The sequence below is a fragment of the Epinephelus lanceolatus genome, chromosome 14 (assembly GCF_041903045.1).
Source record: "Epinephelus lanceolatus isolate andai-2023 chromosome 14, ASM4190304v1, whole genome shotgun sequence".
Taxonomy (NCBI): Eukaryota; Metazoa; Chordata; class Actinopteri; order Perciformes; family Serranidae; genus Epinephelus; species Epinephelus lanceolatus.
Window position 1 is genome coordinate 35,881,989 of NC_135747.1, and position 22,837 is coordinate 35,904,825.

General features: G+C 42.0%; 1 protein-coding gene across 1 annotated transcript; it reads left to right on the forward strand.

Annotated features, from left to right (window-relative positions):
* Positions 1-915: 915 nt before the first annotated feature.
* On the forward strand, positions 916-19,770 carry wdr3 (WD repeat domain 3). Its single transcript, XM_033612791.2, has 27 exons — positions 916-999; positions 3,396-3,597; positions 3,688-3,897; positions 4,118-4,236; positions 4,409-4,487; positions 4,886-4,981; positions 5,174-5,275; positions 7,120-7,221; positions 8,373-8,473; positions 8,633-8,737; positions 8,843-9,073; positions 9,164-9,257; positions 9,352-9,453; positions 9,619-9,701; positions 11,845-11,983; positions 12,116-12,172; positions 12,498-12,598; positions 14,422-14,533; positions 14,778-14,912; positions 15,018-15,068; positions 15,258-15,323; positions 15,494-15,586; positions 15,759-15,809; positions 15,924-15,967; positions 16,060-16,188; positions 18,480-18,573; positions 19,446-19,770. The coding sequence occupies exons 2-27, from the start codon at positions 3,424-3,426 to the stop codon at positions 19,599-19,601; spliced, it is 2,826 nt and encodes a 941-aa protein (XP_033468682.1). The 5' UTR covers positions 916-999; positions 3,396-3,423; the 3' UTR covers positions 19,602-19,770.
* The last annotated feature ends 3,067 nt before the right edge of the window (positions 19,771-22,837 follow it).

Below are 22,837 nucleotides of genomic sequence, written 5' to 3' on the forward strand. Positions count from 1 at the left end.
TCTTTTCTTTTCCACTGTTTCATACAAACATATTAAGAGCTCATAAAATATGTTTTAAAAAAATAAACTACCCAACAATTTACTGAAGTACAGCTAAAACCATTAAACAAAAGTTGACAAACAGAAGATTGTCAATTCACAGCAAATAATAATAATAATAATTTCAGTAATTTTTTCATGTAAAACATTTCATGGTTGCAGCTTCACAGATGTGAAGATCTGCTGCTTTTCCTTTTAATAATCAGAATCAGAATAAGATTTAATACCGAGTAAGTTTTCACTTACAAGGATTTTGCCTTGGTCTCTTGTGCACACATTACACCAAAAAAACAAACAAAAAAAAACATGTTAAGAGGACCTCAAGATAAAGGCAAAGCACTGCAACAGTCAAGAACATCATTATAGAATAGAAAAAATACCATAAAATATGAAGACACTTTAAATGTACTATAACACATTGTTCATTAATGTAAAATCAGCCATTCAGTCTGTCTCTTTATTATATTAAGCTTCTTTCTGCTGTTAACTTTTTACTGCTTTGTGTTTTATACTGTTTGCTTATTGTATTACTTTGTTTAGTACAGTTTACTTTTTATACTGATTTGTGTGTCTCTTTTTTACCAATATGTGCTTATATATTTGTGTTTTTTCCTATTGATGCTTCCTGTTTGCACTGTCCTCTTACTTCTGGATTGTTGTAAATATCCCCATTTTGGGACGAATTAAGGATTATTTTATTTTATCTTTAATATTTCAAGTACATCGTCCTGATTAAACTTACATACTTTGACTTAAGTACTATTCTAAATGCAGGAATTTAACGTCTAACAGATTTTTTTTATTGTTATTTTTATACAGTGTATCAGCACTTCTTATGTAAAGGATCTGTTCGCGTGGTGTCAACACTGACTCCATCTGCGATGTGTGATCGATTAGTCGGGTCTGAATCAGCAGCGCAGGGAACACAACACAGGCACAGCACGGTGACACATTTCAGAGGTAAGAGGAGAAACTAACCAAACATTAAACACGGTACTTCATAGAAATACATGTTAACTTGATGCTAAACATACACAGACATTAATCTACGTCATATCTGACTAAAGGAGCCACATTTATCCAGCAGCTTCACCACGTGGGTTCAGGAAGAAGCGGTGTGTCCGGGTTAGCCGTGCTCGATTTGAGGTACAGGGATAGCCAGGCAGGCGGGGTCTGTCATGTATTGTGTTAATGCCTGTGTCAGAGGCTCTAAACTCCGACCACGCGGGCGGTTTGTTGCACCAAAACAAACGCTCCTCTGACTTACATAGCTCGGCATGCTTTTATTAAGCTAAACATGTATTGCAAGAAAGCATTTAGGGGATTTATCGATTATTTAACATCAGAAAAGACAAATATTAGTTAAGGAAAACTCGTAATACGCCTGTATTGATATTAAAATGACACTATCGGAGGTGAAAGCAGCACCAAATACTGTCATCTCACTGTGGACAGACACATTAGACACATTAGAAAGTATTGTAATGTCTGCATTATGATCAGTGTTGGAAGGAGTATTCAGGGGCTGGCTGCACAAAACACCTCAAGTTCAGATGGTCCTTAACGTGTTGGTTAAGATTTTCTTAAAATGAAATTGGTTGCACAAAACACACTTGAGTCTTCCCTAAAATATTTTGCTTGTCTTGGTCTTATACTTAAGGAATCCCTAGACTGTTGCACAAAGCAAGGTAAAAAAAAAAATATGTTAAGGTACATCTCACACTGTCTTAACTGCAACATGACAGTTTATGGTGATAAACCATTTTGATTTTACACTATAGAGTTGAATTAATTTCTGTTGCAATGTCTCTGCTGTTGTTTTCTGATATTTTGGGATCAAAATTACTTTGTAGTTTGTGCTTTCTATGACCGTATTACTCCAGAAGTAAAATCGCCTCCTCCTCTGACCAATATGGTTTCCTTGTCTGCTGTTTTTCCAATATCTAACTATAAGCCAACTTTGTGATATCGTCCAAGCAAACAAACAATCTCCATGGAAACTTTTAACGCTGTAAAATCTCTTTCAACGCAGTAAATGACCTAATGTTTTTCCTTAAACTAAGGAAACCTTATAAGGGATTCAGTACTAGGGATAGACCGATGTGGATTTTTTAGGGCCGATGCCGATACCGATTTTTTTCCATCACCCTTAGCCGATGACCGATTATGGACTGCCGATTTTCTTGAGCCGATATTTGGGGCTTATACTGCTTTTGCTCCCTCAATTTACATTAAAAAAATGACACAATGATAACAAATATTACAGGTCTCAAGTTTAAAATAAGAAACATTTATTGAACAGTAAAAAATACTAAAACAAGATGGAAAGTTGAGGTAGAACAGGTAGAATATTATTATTATTATTATTATTATACATTCAAATAAAAAAGAGTTCAGTGCTCTTAAATCTTCCAGTAATGTCTTTATAAAATAAACAAATATTTAAGCTGAAGCATAAATAAAACAACAATTACTGTACACAGTAGGATTCAACAGCTTTGTTCAACTTAACCACATACTTTCAAATGAAAAAAAGTGCCAGGGAAAAATAAATCCGTGAACCTATGCGCGTATCGGCCGATGCCGATACAAGTAAAAAACTCAAATATCGGCCGGCCGATGTATCGGTCTATCCTTATTCAGTACAACTGTGTGCGTCCCTCAGCTAAGGAGAAATTAAGCCTTAAGTGTCATACTTAAGGAGAAAACTTAATGTGTTTTGTGCAACTTTAAAGTATCCTTAAATTACAGAAAGTAAAAGTACTCATTATGCAGAATCAGCCACTTTAGATTCATATATATGTTGCAGCTGGTGGAGCTAGTTTTAATTACTTTACGTACTGCCGGTTAGCTTCGTTTACAGCCTAATAATATATCATCATTTATTAGTTTATTTATCTTTTGTTTTAATAATCTTAACCTACAAGGTAACGTAAGCTGTTAAAAATACATATAGTCGAATAAAAAGTACTCGTTCATTCAGTGTCGTCGCTGCACTTCTTAACTTCATAACAACAAAATGAGCAGCGGGAAAAAGAGTTAAATTTGTCATCATTTTGAATCTATTTTATCCACAAAAAACAAATTTCTCTGGACGGATCTACCTCATAACAGTAAGTGGTAAAGAATAGATGATTCATGAGCACTCAGATTCAACAGGTTGACCCGTTACATACAGGACACTAGAGTCGTTCTAGATTGGTTTGTTCGTTTTGGTCCATCACTAATATTCAGGGGAGAATAAGCACTAAATAAAGTAAGATAAAGGCACTATGAGTAAAGATAAAATACCTCACTCAGTTTAGGAATACCACAGTTTTTTTTAAGTAATCAATCAAAGTGTTCTTGTGAAACAGGATTCATCATCACCCAAGACTGCCGGTCATGGGGTTGACCAAGCAGTACCTGCGCTACGTCGCCAGCGCAGTGTTCGGAGTCATTGGAAGCCAAAAAGCAAACATTGTATATGTGACCCTCCGAGGGGGAGAGAAGGGCCGCTACGTCGCTGTGGCTGCATGTGAACACGTGTTCATCTGGGATGTCCGAAAAGGAGAGAAGGTGAGGTTTTGGTTATGACAGTAGTGGAGGACAACTTGTTCTGACTCAGGTCTTTTCCAGTTTTCATTCAGCGTCTGTCCTTCTGTCTAGGTCCTGATCCTGCAGGGCCAGAAACATGAGGTGACCTTCCTCTGCCCCTCGCCCGATGGCATCCACATCGCCGTGGGTTACGAGGATGGTGCTGTGCGAATCTTTAGCCTGATGAGCGGCGAAAGCAACGTCTCCTTTAATGGGCACAAGTCTGCTGTCAGCGTCATGCACTATGACGCACTCGGAGCTCGGCTCATCACTGGGTCCAAGGTGAGTCGGGATGAGGAGACGCCAGCTTTTCAGATCATGATAAGAATGTAATTACACGTAGGTGATAATCCGAGTTTCACATGGTTGGAGGACTTTGTTTGCTCTCAAAAATCCACGCAAATCCTTTTTTTGTGTCCAACTGATTCCAATCTGAGCTACTAATTTGGTGCCTATCTGTTACAGCACACGATGAGTATGTTATAACCTTTTCGTCTCTCAGGACACAGATGTGATCGTGTGGGACATCATCAACGAGTGTGGGCTGTACAGGCTGAGAGGCCATAAAGACGTCATCACACAGGCCTTGTTCCTCAAAGACAAGAACCTCCTGGTCACCAGGTAACACACCTTTCACCTGATGCCTGAGCTGAGCAAACAAAACATTATTACACTCACGACAAGTCATTATTAGTTAAAGAGCAAAGACACAGAGAGTTATGTCCACTGTGATCACTGACAGCGGTGTTACTGACACAGTGTGTGTGTCTCTGTGTGCTCTGCTGCCGTACAGCTCCAAGGACAGTTTTGTGAAGTGGTGGGACCTCGACACGCAGCACTGCTTCAAGACCATGGTGGGCCATCGCAGTGAGGTGAGGGGCTTCGTACTCTGTGATCATTAACATAAACAAACAGATGGGTAAACCAAGTGGAAACCTTTCAGGGCTGTAAAGTAAAGCCAACGCAGAAGTACCTAAAACTGCAGTTCCTCTAATGGCCACTAGAGGCTGGCTCCAAGAGCGAGTCAATCCCCATAGACCCCCATGTTAACAGCAGAAATAAACATGTTTACAGCCTGGTATGAAAAACAGTTTTGGTCTCTATGGCTAATCTCCCCGTCTTTGACAATCTTGTGGGGGCTTTTTGTGAATGGTTAAAACACAACCTACTGGAACGTTAATATTGTGTTTAACTTGACACTGTCCTCCCTGTATTAATGAGATGAATCTATGTGACAGTGTTTATTTCTGTGTGTGTGTGTGTGTGTTAGGTGTGGGGCATGGTGCTGCTGAACCAGGAGAACAGGCTGTTAACAGGCTCAGCAGACAGTGAGCTCCGAGCCTGGGACATTAACTACCTGCAGGAGGTGAGGAAGAGCACAGCTGGACACTCTGCTCTCAGTACATGCCAGTTTTTCTGTTCCCAGTCAGTGACTAACTGAAGTTAGCTGGAGCGCCATGGTCGAATAAAAGCTCCAGCTACGGAAACTTCACCAAAAGAGATCAATAAATAAAAGTGATGTCGCCACAGTTGTTGTAAAGTCTGTGTGTCTGCTCAGGAGAAAGCTGAGGGTGAGCCCAAGGTGAAGAAGGGGAAAACTCTGCTGGATGATGATGACGAGGAAGAAAACCAGGACGACGTGGATGAAAGTCCTGAAGAGGTACGAGTGAAGTCAATGATGTATCAATGAGAAAAAGAACAGTAGCAGTAAAACAGTGCCGTTATTAAAGCTCTATGTGAAATTCAGAGTGTGTGTGAGTTGTCTGCGGTGGTGTGTCTGTGTCGCTCTGCAGTTACACTTTCAAAACACTAGTCAGCAGTGGGGTTTCTGTGAAGTGCTGTAAAGTTAGTTGATTCAAAACACACATTAAACACACATTAAACACGCCTAAAACACACATTAAACATGGCTTAATAGTGACAATTTCAAACCCAAATACACAAATCAGCTTCACTATAACTCACAGCATTCATGGACAAACACTTGTCTTTATCTGGACACATTTTCCCCACAAATACAACATGCTAACGTTATTAGCACAAGCCTATGGCATTTTACATTGTATAAATTAGCCTAGCGATGAGCAGAGATTTCCTCTGCTCATATGAAGCCAGGATAAATCACACACAAGACTTAATATGCTATTTCTGTGGAGGCTTTAATATCTTCACAGTTTATTGTTTCTTATCTGTGAAATTAAAGTAAATAAAACCTGCATGTCTTTGGACTGTGGGAGGAAGCTGGAGTAAACCCACACTGACACAGGGAGAACACGCAAACACAGAAAGGCTCCCCACCCCGGTTTCGAACTAGGAACTGTCTTGCTGTGGCGCCCCTGTTTAAATGTGATTTATTTCGAAGTGTACCATTCATTTTCAGCCTCACGCTAGGGGTGTAACGGTACACAAAAATCTCGGTTCGGTATGTACCTCGGTACACAAGTCACGATTCTTTTTTTTTTTTTTCGGTACAGTAATGAAAAAAATAGACAACTATTAAATATCTTTTACTTATTAGTAACCTTATTAAAACATACCACCACAGCAGTTAACTCTTTTTAAACACATTTTTTGAATGAAAAATATAAATATACATTTCTGCTTTAACAGTTTTACTTAATTAAAATAAAAAGTATAGTGCAGCTGGTCAGCTTTAAAGCCTGCTCAGATTCAGTTTTACTAGGAACTTACTTAGCTTCCCACTTTGTTAAAGTGCAGTAAACAAAACATGCTTATATCTAAAGTGCAGCTTAAACAATTTTACTCAACTCCAATGGCATTGGTTATTTATTTAGCGCGATGGCCAGGGAAACGCTCTTTCTTTTTAAACGACGACGATATCGTAGTTTGCACCAGATTGCTTTTTCTAGTCGTGCCGGTTAATGTTCAAACTCGTGGTGGTGGTGTCGCTTTAGATGCGTTAGCATGTTAGACGTGTTTTCAAGTACATGCCCGACCGCTGTTCTGCAGTGTCGGCACACTGCCTTTGTCTTGTCAACTTGTTTATTTCCATCTTCGTATTTTACCCTGAAACCAAAAGTGTTCCCAAACGGAGGACTTAAGGTTTGCGGGTGGGTCTTCAGGTTCTTCAGGCTCACTTGCCATGTTGTCAAAATGCGAGAATGCGCTGCACAAAGTGAAAGCGGAGATTTACGGTCGGACTCGGTCCGTCACTCAATTATGTCCATCGGGGAACTAGATATTTTAAATGGTTCAGCTCGCAAAAACGTAATTAAAATAAAACAAAATAAAATAAAATAATATCCTGCGCCCAATAATTCGGTACAGGGTCGTGCCGAACCGAAAGTCGCGTACCGAACGGTTCGACACAAATACATGTACCGTTACGGCCCTACCTCACACTGATTAATTGTGACTTCCTCACAATGATGCTGCTGTGTTTTGGAAAGCATTTTCACAGCGTACCGTTTTGACCTCAAATAAATCTCCTCTGCTTCTTCTTGGCTTGAAACGTTGTCCTCTCTCTGTTTCTTCGTCTCTCAGCGGATCCTGAGTTGTAAGAAAGCCGGCTCCATCCTGAGAGAGGCCCGAGACCGAGTCGTCTCGCTGACAGCAGACGCCAGGGCCAGAGTCATCGCCTGCCACGTGAGTGTCCAAGTGTCTCCATGTTTACTCTAAAAGATGATAAAATGTCTGGAGCACGCGGAGCGGAGACTGTTGGCGTTTGTTCAGGAATCATTTAGATTTTCTGACCAAACCAAATTTAACACACACAGTGGATGTTTTTAAGTGTCTCAAGATGGATATATGTGTACGGTTTTTAAAATGAAAAGGCACAGGCGTGGGTGCAGCCTTAGTTTCTTTGGTAGAATAATTTTGATGTCAGACGTCAAGATGACATTTGAGGCCACAGTTTGGGGTTTTTTCCAACACTGTTGGCTGTAATCGGCCCTCCTCAGTGGCTGTTAATCTCAGTGAAGTCCTGATTTCTTTCATTAAGTTTTTACCACAGTGCAAATTAAAGAAAAACTTTACAGATGCGGCCTCAAATATTTGTCCTTTAATCATTTTGTCTTGTGACCACATGACAAACTGATTCACAGTTTTGTTAAATTTGTTTTTTGTCTGGTTTGTTTTGTTTGTGTTTCCATAATGTTTGTTTCGGATTAAAAACATTGTTAACTGTAGAGTTATTTCCTTTGATGCAGGATGATTGTTCCTGTCTGAGCTCAGCTGGCTGTCAGCTGGAGATTTCACAGTGTGTTCAGTTAAGATGAGGTGAAATGAGGCAGAGTGCGTCATTACTATCTGTGTTAGTGTCATGAAGCTGGTCTGATGTGTCACGATCCTGAAGTTGGAATCACACAGAGAGATTTACATTGTGTTTGATGCACTTTTTGTTAATTAGAATAAATGACATTCAAATGCATTATTACTGTGAATACTGTGACCCCGGCTCTTTGCATACTATGCTATACATACTACACTCAGGGGCCCCACACCTTCAGAGGCCCTGTGCAAACAGAGACCTCAGATCCTCAGCCTCAGTTACCCCACATAATCAATGGCCCCAAACCTCTCGAGGTCCCACAACCTCAGGGACCTGAAACCATCACCCTCAGGGGCCCCACAGCCTTTGGGACCCCAAATCATCAGTTGTCCCACACCGCTTTGAGATTCAGTTCAGCTTTTAGCATTCACATGTATTTTCTGCAGGAAATACAATTATCTAGTTATTAAATATAATATTTTGTTGGCTCTTAATTCTATACATATCTGTGTTCATGTGTCATCAGGGCAATGATTCAGTCCTGGAGCTCTTCACTGTGCTGTCAGAGGAGGAAGTGCAGAAGAAAATGACCAAGAAGCTGAAGAAAGCCAAAAAGAAGGCAGCAAAGTAATGACAGTTATTTCTGTTTAGTTCATTTGAAAGGTTGAGACACATCCTGCTGCTCCTTATATTAATATTTTTAAGCACTTTATCCAGCATTGAACCCACTTCTAAAACTACCCAGTTAAACGCTGAAGCTTGATGTGTTGCTGCTCCCTGCTGCAGAGCTCAGGAAGATGCAGGTGAGGAGGCAGCAGAGCCGGTGGTGGAGAGGATGCTGAAGGATGAGATCCTCAGACTGACCAACATCAAGGCCTCCGCCAAGATCAGGTCAGTGTGGAGCCAAACATGGAGCAGCTTAGAGAGGTGAACATGTGACCAACGGGTGCATTAATTACCGAAGTCGGTACACTCATCGCCTCCGTCCCCTCTCAGGTGGGTGGACTGCCAAATGTGTGCAGGTGGTGAGCTGAAGGTGGCGCTGCTGCTGCAGAACAACACCGTCGAGACCTACAGCCTGAAGACTTCAGACAAGACCCCTACAGCCAACAAGACGGCTCGCCTCACGCTCGGCGGCCACCGCACAGACGTCCGTACGCTGGCCTTCAGCTCGGACAACCTGGCCGTCCTCTCTGCCTCTGGGGACACAGTCAAAGTTTGGAACAGGTGAAAAGTCTCACAGGTCTTTGATGAATGTGACAAAGCTGATAAAAACTGAGTGGTGGTCTAACAAGAAGTCCCGCTCCTCTGTTACAGGTCAACTCTGCAGGTGATTCGCACCATGGCCTGTGAGTACGCCCTCTGCTCCCTCTTCGTACCTGGAGACAGACAGATCATCCTGGGGACTAAGGTATTACCTTCATTCGGAAGTTCTTCCATGAGACGAGGGGACAGGGACACTATTTTAGTTCATGTGTTGTGCTCTCTGCTGTTTTTCCTGTCAGAGCGGGAAGCTGCAGATCTTCGAGTTGGCCTCAGGAAGTCTCTTGGAGACAGTGGATGCTCATGACGGAGCTCTGTGGTCCCTGTGCCTGGCCCCAGACCAGGTAAACCAGACAACCGACAACACTCTGTTCATTTATCTGCAGTCCAACCTGACCTTATCGTTTTTCTTTATCTCTTACTATATCATACCTCACATAGATCATAAAAACAGCTGTCTTTTATTGCTTGTCTCATTCGTCGTGTGTGTGTGTGTCTAATTCCTGTAGAGGGGGCTCGTCACAGGAAGTGCAGATAAGACAGTAAAGTTCTGGGAGTTTGAGCTGATGAAGGACAAAGAGAGTGGACAAAAGTAAGTCACCACCATAGACTGTATGAAAATAATGATCGTAGCCATTGTGATGTCTTCAAAGCCATGAGTTTGGCATTTTGGCCGTCGCCATCTTGGATTTTTTAAGCCAGAAGTGACCACATTTGGAAGAGAGGGTGGAGATTACCCTGCTTGGTTACCATGGTGCATGTACAGCTAGTTCACTGTAGAGGGTGACACGGGAGTGGATTTTCAGTCCCGTCCCATCCCACTCCCACAAAAAAAATCCCATCCCGTCCCAATCCCATGAAAAAGAAAAAAAAAAAAAAAATCCCGGCCCGTCCCAATCCCACAAGAATGACTCCTGTCCCATCCCGCTCCCGTGTTGTGTTTCAGTTACAATATAAAAAAAAAAAAAATATAGTACATGGATCACACAATGCCTACCTTAGTTGAATATAAACCCAAATATGACAATGTTGTGTTTTGATGTTTATTGCCTAATTATTTTAACATTCACTCCACCTTGATGCTGTTCAGAATGATAAACACATTTGATTTCTGATGTGGTCAGACAACACGTCATAAGAACCAGTTCTGAAAGAGAAAAATGTAGTTAAAGTATTGCAGTAAAAGTAATATTTGGTTCCTCTGACTGATATTATTATATATGACATCATTGGATTATTAATACTGAAGCATCAGTGTTAGAGCAGCCTGTTACTGTTGTAGCTGCTGGAGGTGGAGCTAGTTTCAACTACTTTATGAAAACTTGACTATTGTTATTATGATTAGGCCTGTCGTGATAACAAATTTTGCTGGGCGATTAATTGCATCAGAAATTATTGCGATAAGCGATAATATTGCATAATATTGTGCTTTTAAGACCATTTTTATTATTGTTGTTTATTGTTTTTGCTGTTTTTATTCCATTTTTTAAAACTTATATAATGATAATAAAGGCATATTGATGCAAGTACACCCTTTGAAAGAGAAATAAACATTTATTTGACAAGAATATTTAGGAATGCAAAAAAGAAAATTTAAATATCCAAAATAACACGTAAAAATATCAAAATAAATACAAAAAAAATAGACTCTCACTCTCAGGTGTGCAGTTAAGTTGGTCATATTCGCTCTTTTTGTTGAGTTGGTTTTAGAACAAACCCGGCACACCGGCTCGTCCAAATTACTGGGCTCCCTTCTGTCATTTGGCTTAGGAACAAGTTCCCTGTCTTTCTCTTAGGCTCAATTCTCTTTTATTTCTCCGCCTCATCTCCCCCTCACTAAGATCACACTCTGTGTAGTGCATAGCCCCGCCTCCCCCACAGAGACAAAGACACTCAATGACAAGAGCTTTCCCTCCGTTTATTACCCTAATGAACCAACTCACCTGGCTGCCAGACGATGCACGGCAGTGAACGCTCTTGTCGTCCAGTCTCTTTGGTGGAGAGAGATGAGGAAAACAAACACGCATGAATATGACAATTAATCGCGGCCGGAAAAGTTACCGTCTCCTTTTTAATTTATCGTGCAATTAACCGACTTATCGCATATGCAACAAGCCTAATTATGATTCCCAGTCCCGCCCACTCCCGTTGACTTTTTTTTCCCATCCCGTCCCAATCACGTGACAAATAGTCAAACTGATTCCCATCCCGTGGGAATCCCACGGGAATCACGTGACCCGTGGGACTCCCGCAAAAATGTCAGCCTCTAGTTCACTGGGATTATTCTAAGGCTAATGCTAATTTTTGCTAGTGAAAAACAGGCTTAAAAACATTAAAACAAAATGTACTTAATGGAAAAACTGAACATTCGTCTCCTTAGAGGGTCTTTTACTACAATCAAATGCTGAATAAGACTTTTTTAGGCAACCAAAACATTACAGTTAACTTTCATTAACTGAAAACACACTGAAATAGCGACAGCTACAGCTACGCCAATACTCTGTGAATCTGGGGTTCTGCCGTGGTTATGATACCAAACCAACACTGTGGCTCAGTCAGGACCACTTTAGTCAAAGAAAACTTTTTTCCATTTGCAGTATTATATTTGCCGATATGGCTCTGTTCTGGGGCCCCTCTGCCTTTCCTAGGCCTACGCAGAAAGCCTAAGGTGGAGAGAGCACACCTCTCTGCCCTTCCACATGCAAACAAGGAATTTTATTTTGTGTGTGATACAGGAGGCTGACAGTGAAGCACACCCGCACTCTGCAGCTGGAGGAAGATGTCTTGTGTGTGAAGTTTTCTCCTGACCACAGACTGCTGGCTGTGTCGTTGTTAGACTGCACCGTCAAGGTCTTCTACACAGACACACTCAAGGTACGTACATTTATATTAATAGCTCTGACTGTATTCAATAAAATAATGTTGGCATATTCACTGTATAAGTGCTTCATTAATAGTGTCATATATTCTGTTGTAACTGAACCTTTCTCCGTCTGGCTGCTCCAGTTCTTCTTGTCTCTGTACGGACACAAGCTGCCTGTACTTTGTCTGGACATCTCACACGTGAGTACAAAAGCTTTAACTAGCAGCTGCTTGTCGGCCTCAATAACAAAGGGTATAACACACTTTATTTCGTGAGATTATCACAGTAAACAGCCGTGAACATTTGTTTCAGGTTTTTGAAATTTAAAGAAGCATTACTAGAGGTTAAAAACTCCACAGGGAACCTTTAAATATCTTCCCACATTTGTTCTTGGTGTTGGATAAGATGCAGTTTTGATGTTCACTCGGTAATGACTGTCATTACATCAGTTTGTGGAACAAACTTGAACTCATCTGACCCCCCGTCCTGCCTCCCACGTTCTGACCTCGTGTCTCTGTTCACCAGGATAGCACGCTTATCGCCACCGGCTCCGCTGACAGAAACGTGAAGATCTGGGGTTTGGACTTCGGCGACTGTCACCGCTCCATGTTTGCTCATGACGACAGGTAACGCCCAACAACACGGACTCAAAGCAAACATGTCTTGTGTTCGTTGGAACTAAATCTGTTTTTATTTGATCAAATATTTGGCGATGACATCATTTTCTAGGCCGTTGAGTTTCCAGCTGTGACTTCATGTGTTGTGGTCAGGGACTCTGATCCATGTCCTTTTAACTCGCACTGCCCTGTGACTTCACACCAGCTGCTCTTTCATCACGCCGCTCATCTGTTTTCTCACGGATCATCTCACTTCTGTCTTTGGTGTTTAATCTTGTTTTCTCCTTATTTAATGTTTAAGTGAATCTGTCTTCACTTAGTTGTGTGAATTCACACTATTGTGATCCAAATCACATCAGAGCTCACAGCGTTAGCTCTGATGTTGGTACGTTTTTCAGAAAATAACCTCCCAGATGGTAACAGTAGTTTACCAGGGGCCTCAGACAAGCCTGGATTTTCAAAATAAAAGCCAGCAGTTGGTATCGGAGTTTACAGAGGGCCCTGGACAATGCAAGTTTTTCAAAATAAGAGGCCCCAGATGATAACATTAGTTTACCAGGGGCCTTGGACAGGCCAGGATTTTCAAAATAAAAGCCAGAAGTTGGTATTGGAGTTTACAGAGGGCCCTGGACAATGCCAGTTTTTTTTTTTTTTTCTTTAAAGGCCCCAGATGGCAACATTAGTTTACCAAGGGCTATTGAAGTGACTGGATTTTCACAATAAAAGCCAGGAATTGGTATGAGGAGTTTACTGTGGGCCAATGCTAGTTTTTCAAAATAAAGACACCAGATGGCAACATTAGTTTCCCAAGGGCCCTGGACAATGTTTGACATTCAGAATAAAAGAGTCCAGATGGTAATAGTGGTTTATCTAGGGCCCTGAACAAGGCTTGACTTTCAAAATTAAAGGTTCAGAGGTAGAGTGGGTTGTCCACCAATTGGAAGATCAGCGGTTCGATCCCCAGCTCCTCCTGTCTGCAAGTATCCTTGAGCAAGATACTGAACCCCAAATTGCTCCTGATGACTGTTCCGTTGGTGTGTGAGTGACTTGAAAAAAAAAACAACAACTGAGGAGCAGGTGCACCTTGTATGGTAATCTCGGCCACCAGTGTATGAATGTGTGTGTGAATGGGTGAATGTGACTTGTAGTGTAAAAAAAAAAAACAACAGCGCTTTAAGTGGTCGGATGACTAGAAAGGCGCTATACAATGCAGGTCCATTTACCATTACCCCAGATGGTATCTGTGGTTTACTAAGGGCCTTGGACAAGCAAGGATTGTCAAAGTAAAAGACTCCAAATGGTATCATCGGTTTACCAGGGGCCCAGGACAAGGCTGGATTTTCAAAATAAAAAACCCCAGATGGTAACATTAGTTTACCAAGGGCTCTGAACAAGGCTGGATTTTAAAAATGAAAGACCCTGGATGGTAACATTAGTTTACTAGGGGCCTTAGAAAAGCCAGGATTTTCAAAATAAAAGCCACCAGTTGGTATGAGGAGTTTACTGTGGGGCGCTGGACAATGCTCGCTTGTTGATTTTCAAATTAAAAGAGCCCAAGTAGTAACAAAAGTTTTACCAAGGGCCCTGGACAAGGCTTGTCTTTCAAAATAAAAGACCCCAGATGGTAACAGGAGTTTACCAGATGGAGGCACACAATGCTGTTTTTTTTTTAAGAAAGAAAAGCCCGTAGATGGAAATGTGATGATTTTTTTTTAATTTCAGTAGTTGTAGTGAACTGAAAAAGATCTTATTTTCGAGCTTTGTATTTATTTTCTAATTTACCTCTTCACTCAGCTGACTCTCTCGTTGCTCATTCTGTTTGCTCTCCACAGCGTCATGTTCCTCCAGTTCGTCCCCAAGACTCATCTGTTCTTCACAGCAGGGAAGGACAAGAAGATTAAACAGTGGGACGCCGACAAGTTTGAGCACATTCAGACACTAGAGGTGACGCTCTGCTCCTTACCCTTCATATTTGGGGTCCAATGTCTTAGATCAATGGTCTTGTGGCAGGCTTACTTCACATCTCTGATGGTGACCACACATTGCTTGTCAGCTGTATATTAGATTTGATAAACAGAGAGTCAAAAACTAAACTATGAACAGTTGCTGACAAAGCATAAAACTCTTCCACTGTAACAAGGATCAAGCACCTCCAGGCTGACATTTGGCTTTTGTCTCTACCTCACAGGGTCATCATCGGGAGGTCTGGTGTCTGACCATCAGCCCAAACGGCGACCACATTGTTTCATCATCCCACGACAAATCCCTGCGTCTGTGGGAGAGGACCAGGGAGCCCATCATCCTGGAGGAGGAGCGAGAGATGGTGAGGTGGAGGACAGGGCGGACACGGACAGATCCAACCATGATTCAAACACATACACACACAGTTTCTTTGTGTCTCTAAATGACCCTGTTTTTATATTTACAGGAGCGAGAAGCAGAGTTTGAGGAGAGCATGGCCAAAGGAGATGCTCCTGTGGTGAGAGCTCAGTCATTACCTGTACTTGAGTAATATAGTTTTACAGTCGCCTTGTTCAAGTGATGGTTGAGATTTTGGTGGTGGAAATGCAGATATTCAGTCCCTGCTGCTTGTTTAAATGAAGGAAAAATCAGTTAGAATTTTGTGTTAGATGGATGTCAGTGATGCATGAACTTGTTTTATCTTCAGGTACCTGGAGAGACTGAAGGAGAGGCAGCACCAGCCGGCAAGAAGACCATTGAGACCGTCAAAGCTGTGAGTGGACTCAGCACTTCCTGGATGTTGCTTGGATGCTAATGCTGGATAGTTTAAAGTTGTAGCTGACAACACTGACACTGAATGACTTACAGCTTCATAGACCTTGACAGCTGTGAATAAGCATGTTTGTTAAGATTATTGTTGATGTTTTTGATTTGTTTTTGCAGGCAGAGCGAATCATGGAGGCTCTGGAGCTTTACAAAGAAGAAAACAGGAAGATGGAGGAGTATAAATACGCCTGTCAGACAGCAGGCAATGAGGTAGAGACATGAATCAGGAGAGGAGAGGGGTGTGGAGCTTAAAAATCCTTAAACATTGTGTCATTTTTGATGCAAGATGGGAAACTTTTTCAGCTTCTTTATGGCATTTATTTGTGCATATTAATGATGTTAGCATTCTGATTCATTAAACAAATCTGATGTTGTTTTGCAGCTTCCTCCACCACAACCCAACCCCATCCTCGTGGCCTTTGGAAATGTTACAGTAAGTTTAACAATGAGAAAAAATAAATGTCTAACCAACATCGCCTCCAATAACTGAACATTGATTTAAATAATCAGCTGTAAGTAACTGAGTTTGTCTTTCTTTATCTCTCAGCCGTCTCGCTACGTTTTAGACGTCATAAAGAAGGTCAGATCGAGGTAAGACTTGAGCCTGTTAACTCCTAAAGTTCATCACCATCTGCAGTGCTCTGTGCATATGAACACAATCAGTGGGTTTTTGTGATCCCCAGTGAGCTGGAGGTTTCCCTGCTGGTGTTACCGTTCCCATACATCCCTGAGCTGCTGAAGCTGTTCAACAGCTACATCAAGCAGGGCCTGGAGGTGGAGCTGGTCTGCCGCTGCCTGTTCTTCCTCCTCAAGTGAGTGTAGAGAACTGTGTGTGTAAAGGAGAGGGAGGGTGTGTGTGTTTGTTTGGTAAAGGAATACTTCACTTCACAAAATGACCTTGTGTATATCAGTTACTCAGCCTGTGTTATGTTTAATTCATGAAGAAAAAATTGTTTTAGCCAAATAAAAATGTCTAGTCCACACATATAGAGGTATTTTGAAAACACTTTTTTCAACCACACACCTTTGTTCCCCCCAAAAATTCCTGTCCACAAGAGCACTGTTATAAGAAAATCTTAGTCAAAATTAAAATGCAAAACACTATTGAGGCATCAAACCAACAGGCAGCCATAGAGCCGCAAACCTAAAACCACGCAAAGAAGAAGAAGACGGAGGTGAAGAAGGGGAGGATAAGAAGGTGAAGGTGGTGAAGAAGAAGAAGGTGAAGGTGGTGAAGAGGAAGAAGAAGAAGACGGTGGTGGATAAGAAGAAGAGGACAGTGGTGGTGAAGAAGAAGAGGACGGTGGTGGTGAAGAAGAAGAAGACGGTGGTGGTAAAGAAGAAGAGGACGGTGGTGAAGAAGAAGAGGACGGTGGTGGTGAAGAAGAAGAGGACGGTGGTGGTGAAGAAGAAGAGGACGGTGGTGGTAAAGAAGAAGAGGATGGTGATGGTGAAGAAGAAGAGGACGGTGGTGGTAAAGAAGAAGAGGACGGTGGTGAAGAACAAGAGGACGGTGGTGAAGAAGAAAAGGACGGTGGTGGTGAAGAAGAAGAGGATGGTGGTGAAGAAGAAGAGGACGGTGGTGGTGAAGAAGAAGAGGACGGTGGTGAAGAAGAAGAGGACGGTGGTGGTGAAGAAGAAGAGGACAGTGGTGGTGAAGAAGAAGAGGACGGTGGTGGTAAAGAAGAAGAGGACGGTGGTGAAGAACAAGAGGACGGTGGTGAAGAAGAAGAGGACGGTGGTGGTAAAGAAGAAGAGGACGGTGGTGGTAAAGAAGAAGAGGACGGTGGTGAAGAACAAGAGGACGGTGGTGAAGAAGAAAAGGACGGTGGTGGTGAAGAAGAAGAGGACGGTGGTGAAGAAGAAGAGGATGGTGGTGGTGAAGAAGAAGGGGAAGGTGGTGAAGAAGAAGATGGTGGTTAAGAAGAAGATGGTGGTAAAGAAGAAGATGGTGGTGTTAAAGAAGGGGGACGGTGGTGGTGAAGAAGGTGGAGAAGAAGAAGACAGTGGTGGTGAAGAAGAAGAAGAAGAAGAAGGTGGTGAAGAAGAAAATGGTGTTGAAGAAGGACAAGATGGTGAAGAAGAAGACAGTGGTGGTGAAGAAGAAGAAGAAGAAGAAGAAGAAGGTGGTGAAGAAGAAGATGGTGTTGAAGAAGGACAAGATGGTGAAGAAGAAGACAGTGGTGGTGAAGAAGAAGAAGAAGAAGGTGGTGAAGAAGAAGATGGTGTTGAAGAAGGACAAGATGGTGAAGAAGAAGACAGTGGTGGTGAAGAAGAAGAAGACAGTGGTGGTGAAGAACAAAGTGGTGAAGAAGAAGATGGTGTTGAAGAAGGAGAAGGTGGTGAAGAATAAGGGGACGGTGGTGGTGAAGACAGTGGTGAAGAAGAAGATGGTGGTGTTGAAGAAGGGGATGGTGGTGGTGAAGAAGGTGGTGAAGAAGAAGATGGTGTTGAAGAAGGAGAAGGTGGTGAAGAAGAAGACGGTGGTGGTGAAGAAGAAGAAGAAGAAGGTGGTGAAGAAGAAGATGGTGTTGAAGAAGGAGAAGGTGGTGAAGAAGAAGACGGTGGTGGTGAAGAAGAAGATGGTGGTGAAGAAGAAGAAGGTGGTGAAGAAGAAGAAGAAGAAGAAGACAGTGGTGGTGGTGGTGAAGAAGAGGACAGTGGTAGTGAAGAAGAAGAAGAAGAAGAAGAAGGTGGTGAAGAAGAAGGAGGCCAATCAGGAGGCCTCAGAAAGGAGATAACGGTGCACTCTGACGTCACAAGCTAAAAACTTAGTTTTCTCTGTCAACACTGAAAACACTTCAAATCTCCATCCTGGATGGAGTTTTGTAAAAGATGTGTTTACAGTGACCTAAGAGAATGTGTGGACAGGCCTGAGCTAATTTAAAGGGGCTACATAATTATCTGATTAAAGTGTTTGAGAGCGTTCAGTATTCAGGGTAATAAGACAGAAATACTGCTTTGTGGATAATTAGAAGACTCTTCTATCTCGAGCCTGTCTATTGCCTTTCCTGAGGTGGCGGAGCAAATTGTGTAATGTAACTCTGTTCAAGCTGCTGTTGATTGTTCAGGTGATCAAGTGTTGTTGTCTGTTTCTTTCTAGGATCCACTTTGGTCAGATCTCCAGTAACCAGATGCTGCTGTCTGTCATAGACGAGCTACGGACCAACACTGTCTCAAAAGTGCGAGAAATCAGAGTAAGTCACATCTAGAGAGGAGAATCCTGTCACTCAGAAATGACCTTTCGCTAAGCCACGCCCCCTATGTGATGGTCCGTTAAGCTGTCGCCGTAAGCATGCAGCCCACACTGTAACTAACTGCACTCCCTGAAGAAATATTATCATATTTTTGGAGAAATGAACCAGTGATTCCAGAGCGAAGCAGACAGAGGGGTCTACAGTCTGTGTTTGAAGGATATATCCAGGATGTCAAACTGACTCAGCAGCAACAACAGGTTAAAAAGACAAAGATAGTTAGAAGCTAAAGCCGAACTATAGGCTACAGATCACAGTGTAAAAGTGAACCACCACATCACTGCTGATCGCCACACAAGACAATGAATATAAAGGGAAACTTTGCTGATATTGAACCAGCTGTGTGGCATCACAGTGTGTGCAGGTGAAGAGTGTTTGGCTTTGCCACCGGACGGGCAGAGATCTCCGGGTGAAGTCAAACAACATTCATCTGCACACACTGCGATGACACACAGCTGGTTGAATATCAGCAAAGTGTCCCTGCTCCCCTTCACTGGTTCCTGTACAGCAGGGTCGGTCTTTGTTTCACTGTTATAATCATTAAAAAGCAAAACCAGCATGTGTATACATTCAGTAGGCTATATCTTCAGTAGCTAGCTAGCTAACCCTACACTTTTCAGGGTTTGATTTTGGTTTTGGAACAGGGAAGAAACGTATATCTTTTTCCAACCTCTCCAGGTAACGAGTATCATTAATACACGACGTGCCCCAGGCACAACATTTAGCTCCAAATCCACAAAACCAGCCTGAAAACGAAGGAATCAATTGGTTGTCTTCAACAATGCATCACCATCTCTTCTTTCTTTGTGTCCCAGGACGTGATGGGCTTCAACAGCGCAGGGCTCCAGTTCCTCCAGCGGGAGATCGAGAGCAAAGAGGACGTGATGTTCTTTGCCGACGCTACAGGCCAACTGACAGAGAAGAAGAAGAGGAGGAGGAAGAGGGAGCGAGCCATCCTGGCCATCGCTTGAATCTGAACTGACATTTTTGATTGTTGTCATGTATAAACATCCACTCCTCGCTGTACTCTGGGGGTGGACCTGAGAGGTTTATGTATGTTATGAAATCCTGATAGGATCTAACTGTGTTGTTCAGCGGCACGCTTCATTTCTCAAATAAACTGTCTGACTTTTTCTCACAGTTCTTGAGGTTTTACAGGGGGCTTTCAAAACAAATAAATCCTCCGCAGCAGAGAGAAATGTAGTGTGTCTCCACAGCAGTTCCCTCTGCAGCTTTAGGTCTCTATAAAATATATTCATATACGCTTAGGCCTTAAATACATACAGTTTGGGTTTGAAGCAGCGCTGCCTCCATGGTCACCACACACAGGACAGGTTTGATTTAAGCTGGTTTCTGACCAACAGGTCTAAAGGGAGCGATTCGGGCCTGGAGCCAAACCAGGCGAAACATGACTTGGACATGGCAGGAGTTTGGAAACCTGTCAGACTACCTGAGCCCCAGACCACCTGGATGTGACCACACTGCCCCACAGAGCGAGTCTAGGGCTAGTCTGAGAAAAAAGCTCCCCTCGCTGCAGCCGTCCACGGCTAAAATCATGGAGATGTAGCCTGACTTTACAGCCCTTGTAACTCGGGCTGAATTTATAGTCCCAAGGCCGGGTAGATGTGGTAAACATATTTCATAGCGGGGGAGAAAATCTTGCGTCTCAGTTTTCATCTCTGCGTTTCGCTCACATGTGAACGGCGTGTGTTTTCTGACGTGCCCGGCCCCCTCTAATCCTGTGACCTTTAGAAAAGTTTCACACCCACATCACACACTTCATTTTCCACAAGTGTGTTTATTTCCTGACCGTGGGGCGCAGTGGAATAATGAAATGAACCCTTTAAAACACCTCTCGCTCACTGTTCATGTTTTAATCTCGCGGCGGACAGAAAACAAATTAACTCTGTATTTACAGGGTTGTTAAAAAAAAAAGGGGGCCAGCAGCTCTTTATGGGGCTGGATTTGGTCTCGAGGCTGTAAATGTCACACCTACCAAAATTAAAAATTCTTCAGGAAAATCCCAGACCGCACTCTGACACACTTGCACAGCACTTACACCATATTAGCACCCAGCAGCAGTTTAGATTAATCATCACAAACTGTTGAAAAGGAGGAAAAATGCATCGTTGAAGCAAAGGCCTCGGATCTGCCCACATGTGCCAAACATGTAAATAATTGTATGACATTTCCTTGAACTTGAAATGAGGTTACAGCACGAGATACAGCTCAGTGTTTTCGCGCCTCGTGCCAAATCTGAATATGAAATCCCACAGCAATATTTTCTGGGTGTGTTGTGCTTTTTAACAGAGCCTAATGCAGCGTAAATGAAACGTTGACAACATTTCTCTCACTTCACTCAGCGGTCCGGACTTTATTGTTCATCTGAGCTTTTTTTTCTTTCTTAGTCACCAGTGTAACTAGCAGGCAGGTTATTACATTTTCAGCCTCAGACTCTGTATCGTTTGGCCACAAAGTCAGTATACACAAAGAGTTTATGTCAGGCTGCAGCTCAGTTATAGAGATATTTTAGTCGTGCTGTAAAACGACCTCAAATAACCTAAACAGTACTGTACTGTCACCACACTGTGAAAATACTCCATTACTTGTAAAAGTCATGCACTGAAAATGTTACTGAAGTAAAAATAAGTAAGAATAATCAGGAATCAGGACTATTACTGTGCTGTAAAAAAAATACTCCATTACTATTGTTACTTAAGTAAAAATAAATAGGAATAATCAATTAAATGTACAAAAGTATTTAAAGTAAAATATCTCAATGCCTAAAAAAATGTAAGAAATAAAAATAAGGAAAAGCTACAGTTCCTCATATTTGAAAAGCTGGAACCATTAAATGTTTTGCATTTAAAATGAATTAAATGAATATTAAAACAGTTGCTAATTAATTTTCTAATTAATCAACTAATAGTTTCAGCTTAATTTGTTAAAAAACTCAAGTGGAGTAAAATGAACAATATGAAATAGAAGTAAAAAGTGGCACCAGATTAAAATGTTCAAGTGAAGTAAAAATACCTCAAACTTGTGCTCAAGTACAGTACTTGAATAAATGTCCTTAGTTACATTTAACCACTGTCCCTCTCAGCTGTTTAGTATATTAGCGAGCCATTCAGTATGCTGCCCTGTTCGTCCCTGACCAGTGAATGCTGGGCTCTGTTTGACTCACCTATGAGATTTCGTCACATTGAGCTAGAATTCATAGGCACAGGAATCTCTCACTTACACCAAGAATTTCCTGGGTTTGGTTGTTTATGCATGACCTTTAACTTTACCCTTATAGGTTATTTGACAAGCCTTGAAATCCCTTAAATCATGACTCTTGTCTTGCAAATAAATCATTAAATGCTAAGTACGCTGTTGTTCCAATCAGAGTCCAGTCACACAGTTTTTGCTCTTATTTCAATGGTGAAAAGACAAAGAATAGGAATAACCATGTCAAGACAAGCCTCGGGAAAAATGTTGGCATTGTACATTCCTGCATCGCATTTATACTTTATCATGGAGCAGATAAGTTGAAATTTTATGTTTCTTTACACTCCCAATAACGCTTGGTTATGGTTATTATAAAATGGCATCCTCCCCGGTGGAAAAGCAGGAACAGGTTGCTACAAAAAACACCCACATTTGATAAAAGCTGCTGGAAACACAGCAGTGACTCTTAAAAATGCAAAAGGTTTTTGTTGTTTGCTTACGTGTGACATCATCCACCACCCTCTCCACCTCCCAATGACAAAATCAACCCATATATAACACTTTAGAAACGCTGATATGATGCATATGAAATGTACCAATGTAACGTATCTGTGGTTTGCAGATATGTACAATTCCAACATTTTCCTGTGGCAACTGGGCGACTGCAGATCTTCTGGTTTCTATCCAGCACTTTACATCGTCCAGTGACTTTAGGAATTCTGGTGGTGTTTACTCTAAAATTACAAATAGCCTGTCTTTACTTTTCATGCAAAAGATACTTCTTCAGTTTAAACTCTTGTTTAATTTCGACATGTACATCACATGTCATACCTGAGCTCACTTCGCCACATTTGTATGAACTGATCTTTAAGCCTCTGTTCAACATGTTTAACCAGCTGATGTTGTTATACTTTGTGCGAGCCAGAGGTGAGACAAACCACATTCACCCAGTGTCTGCTTAAACCTGCAACACCCATGGTGACACATACACACCTGT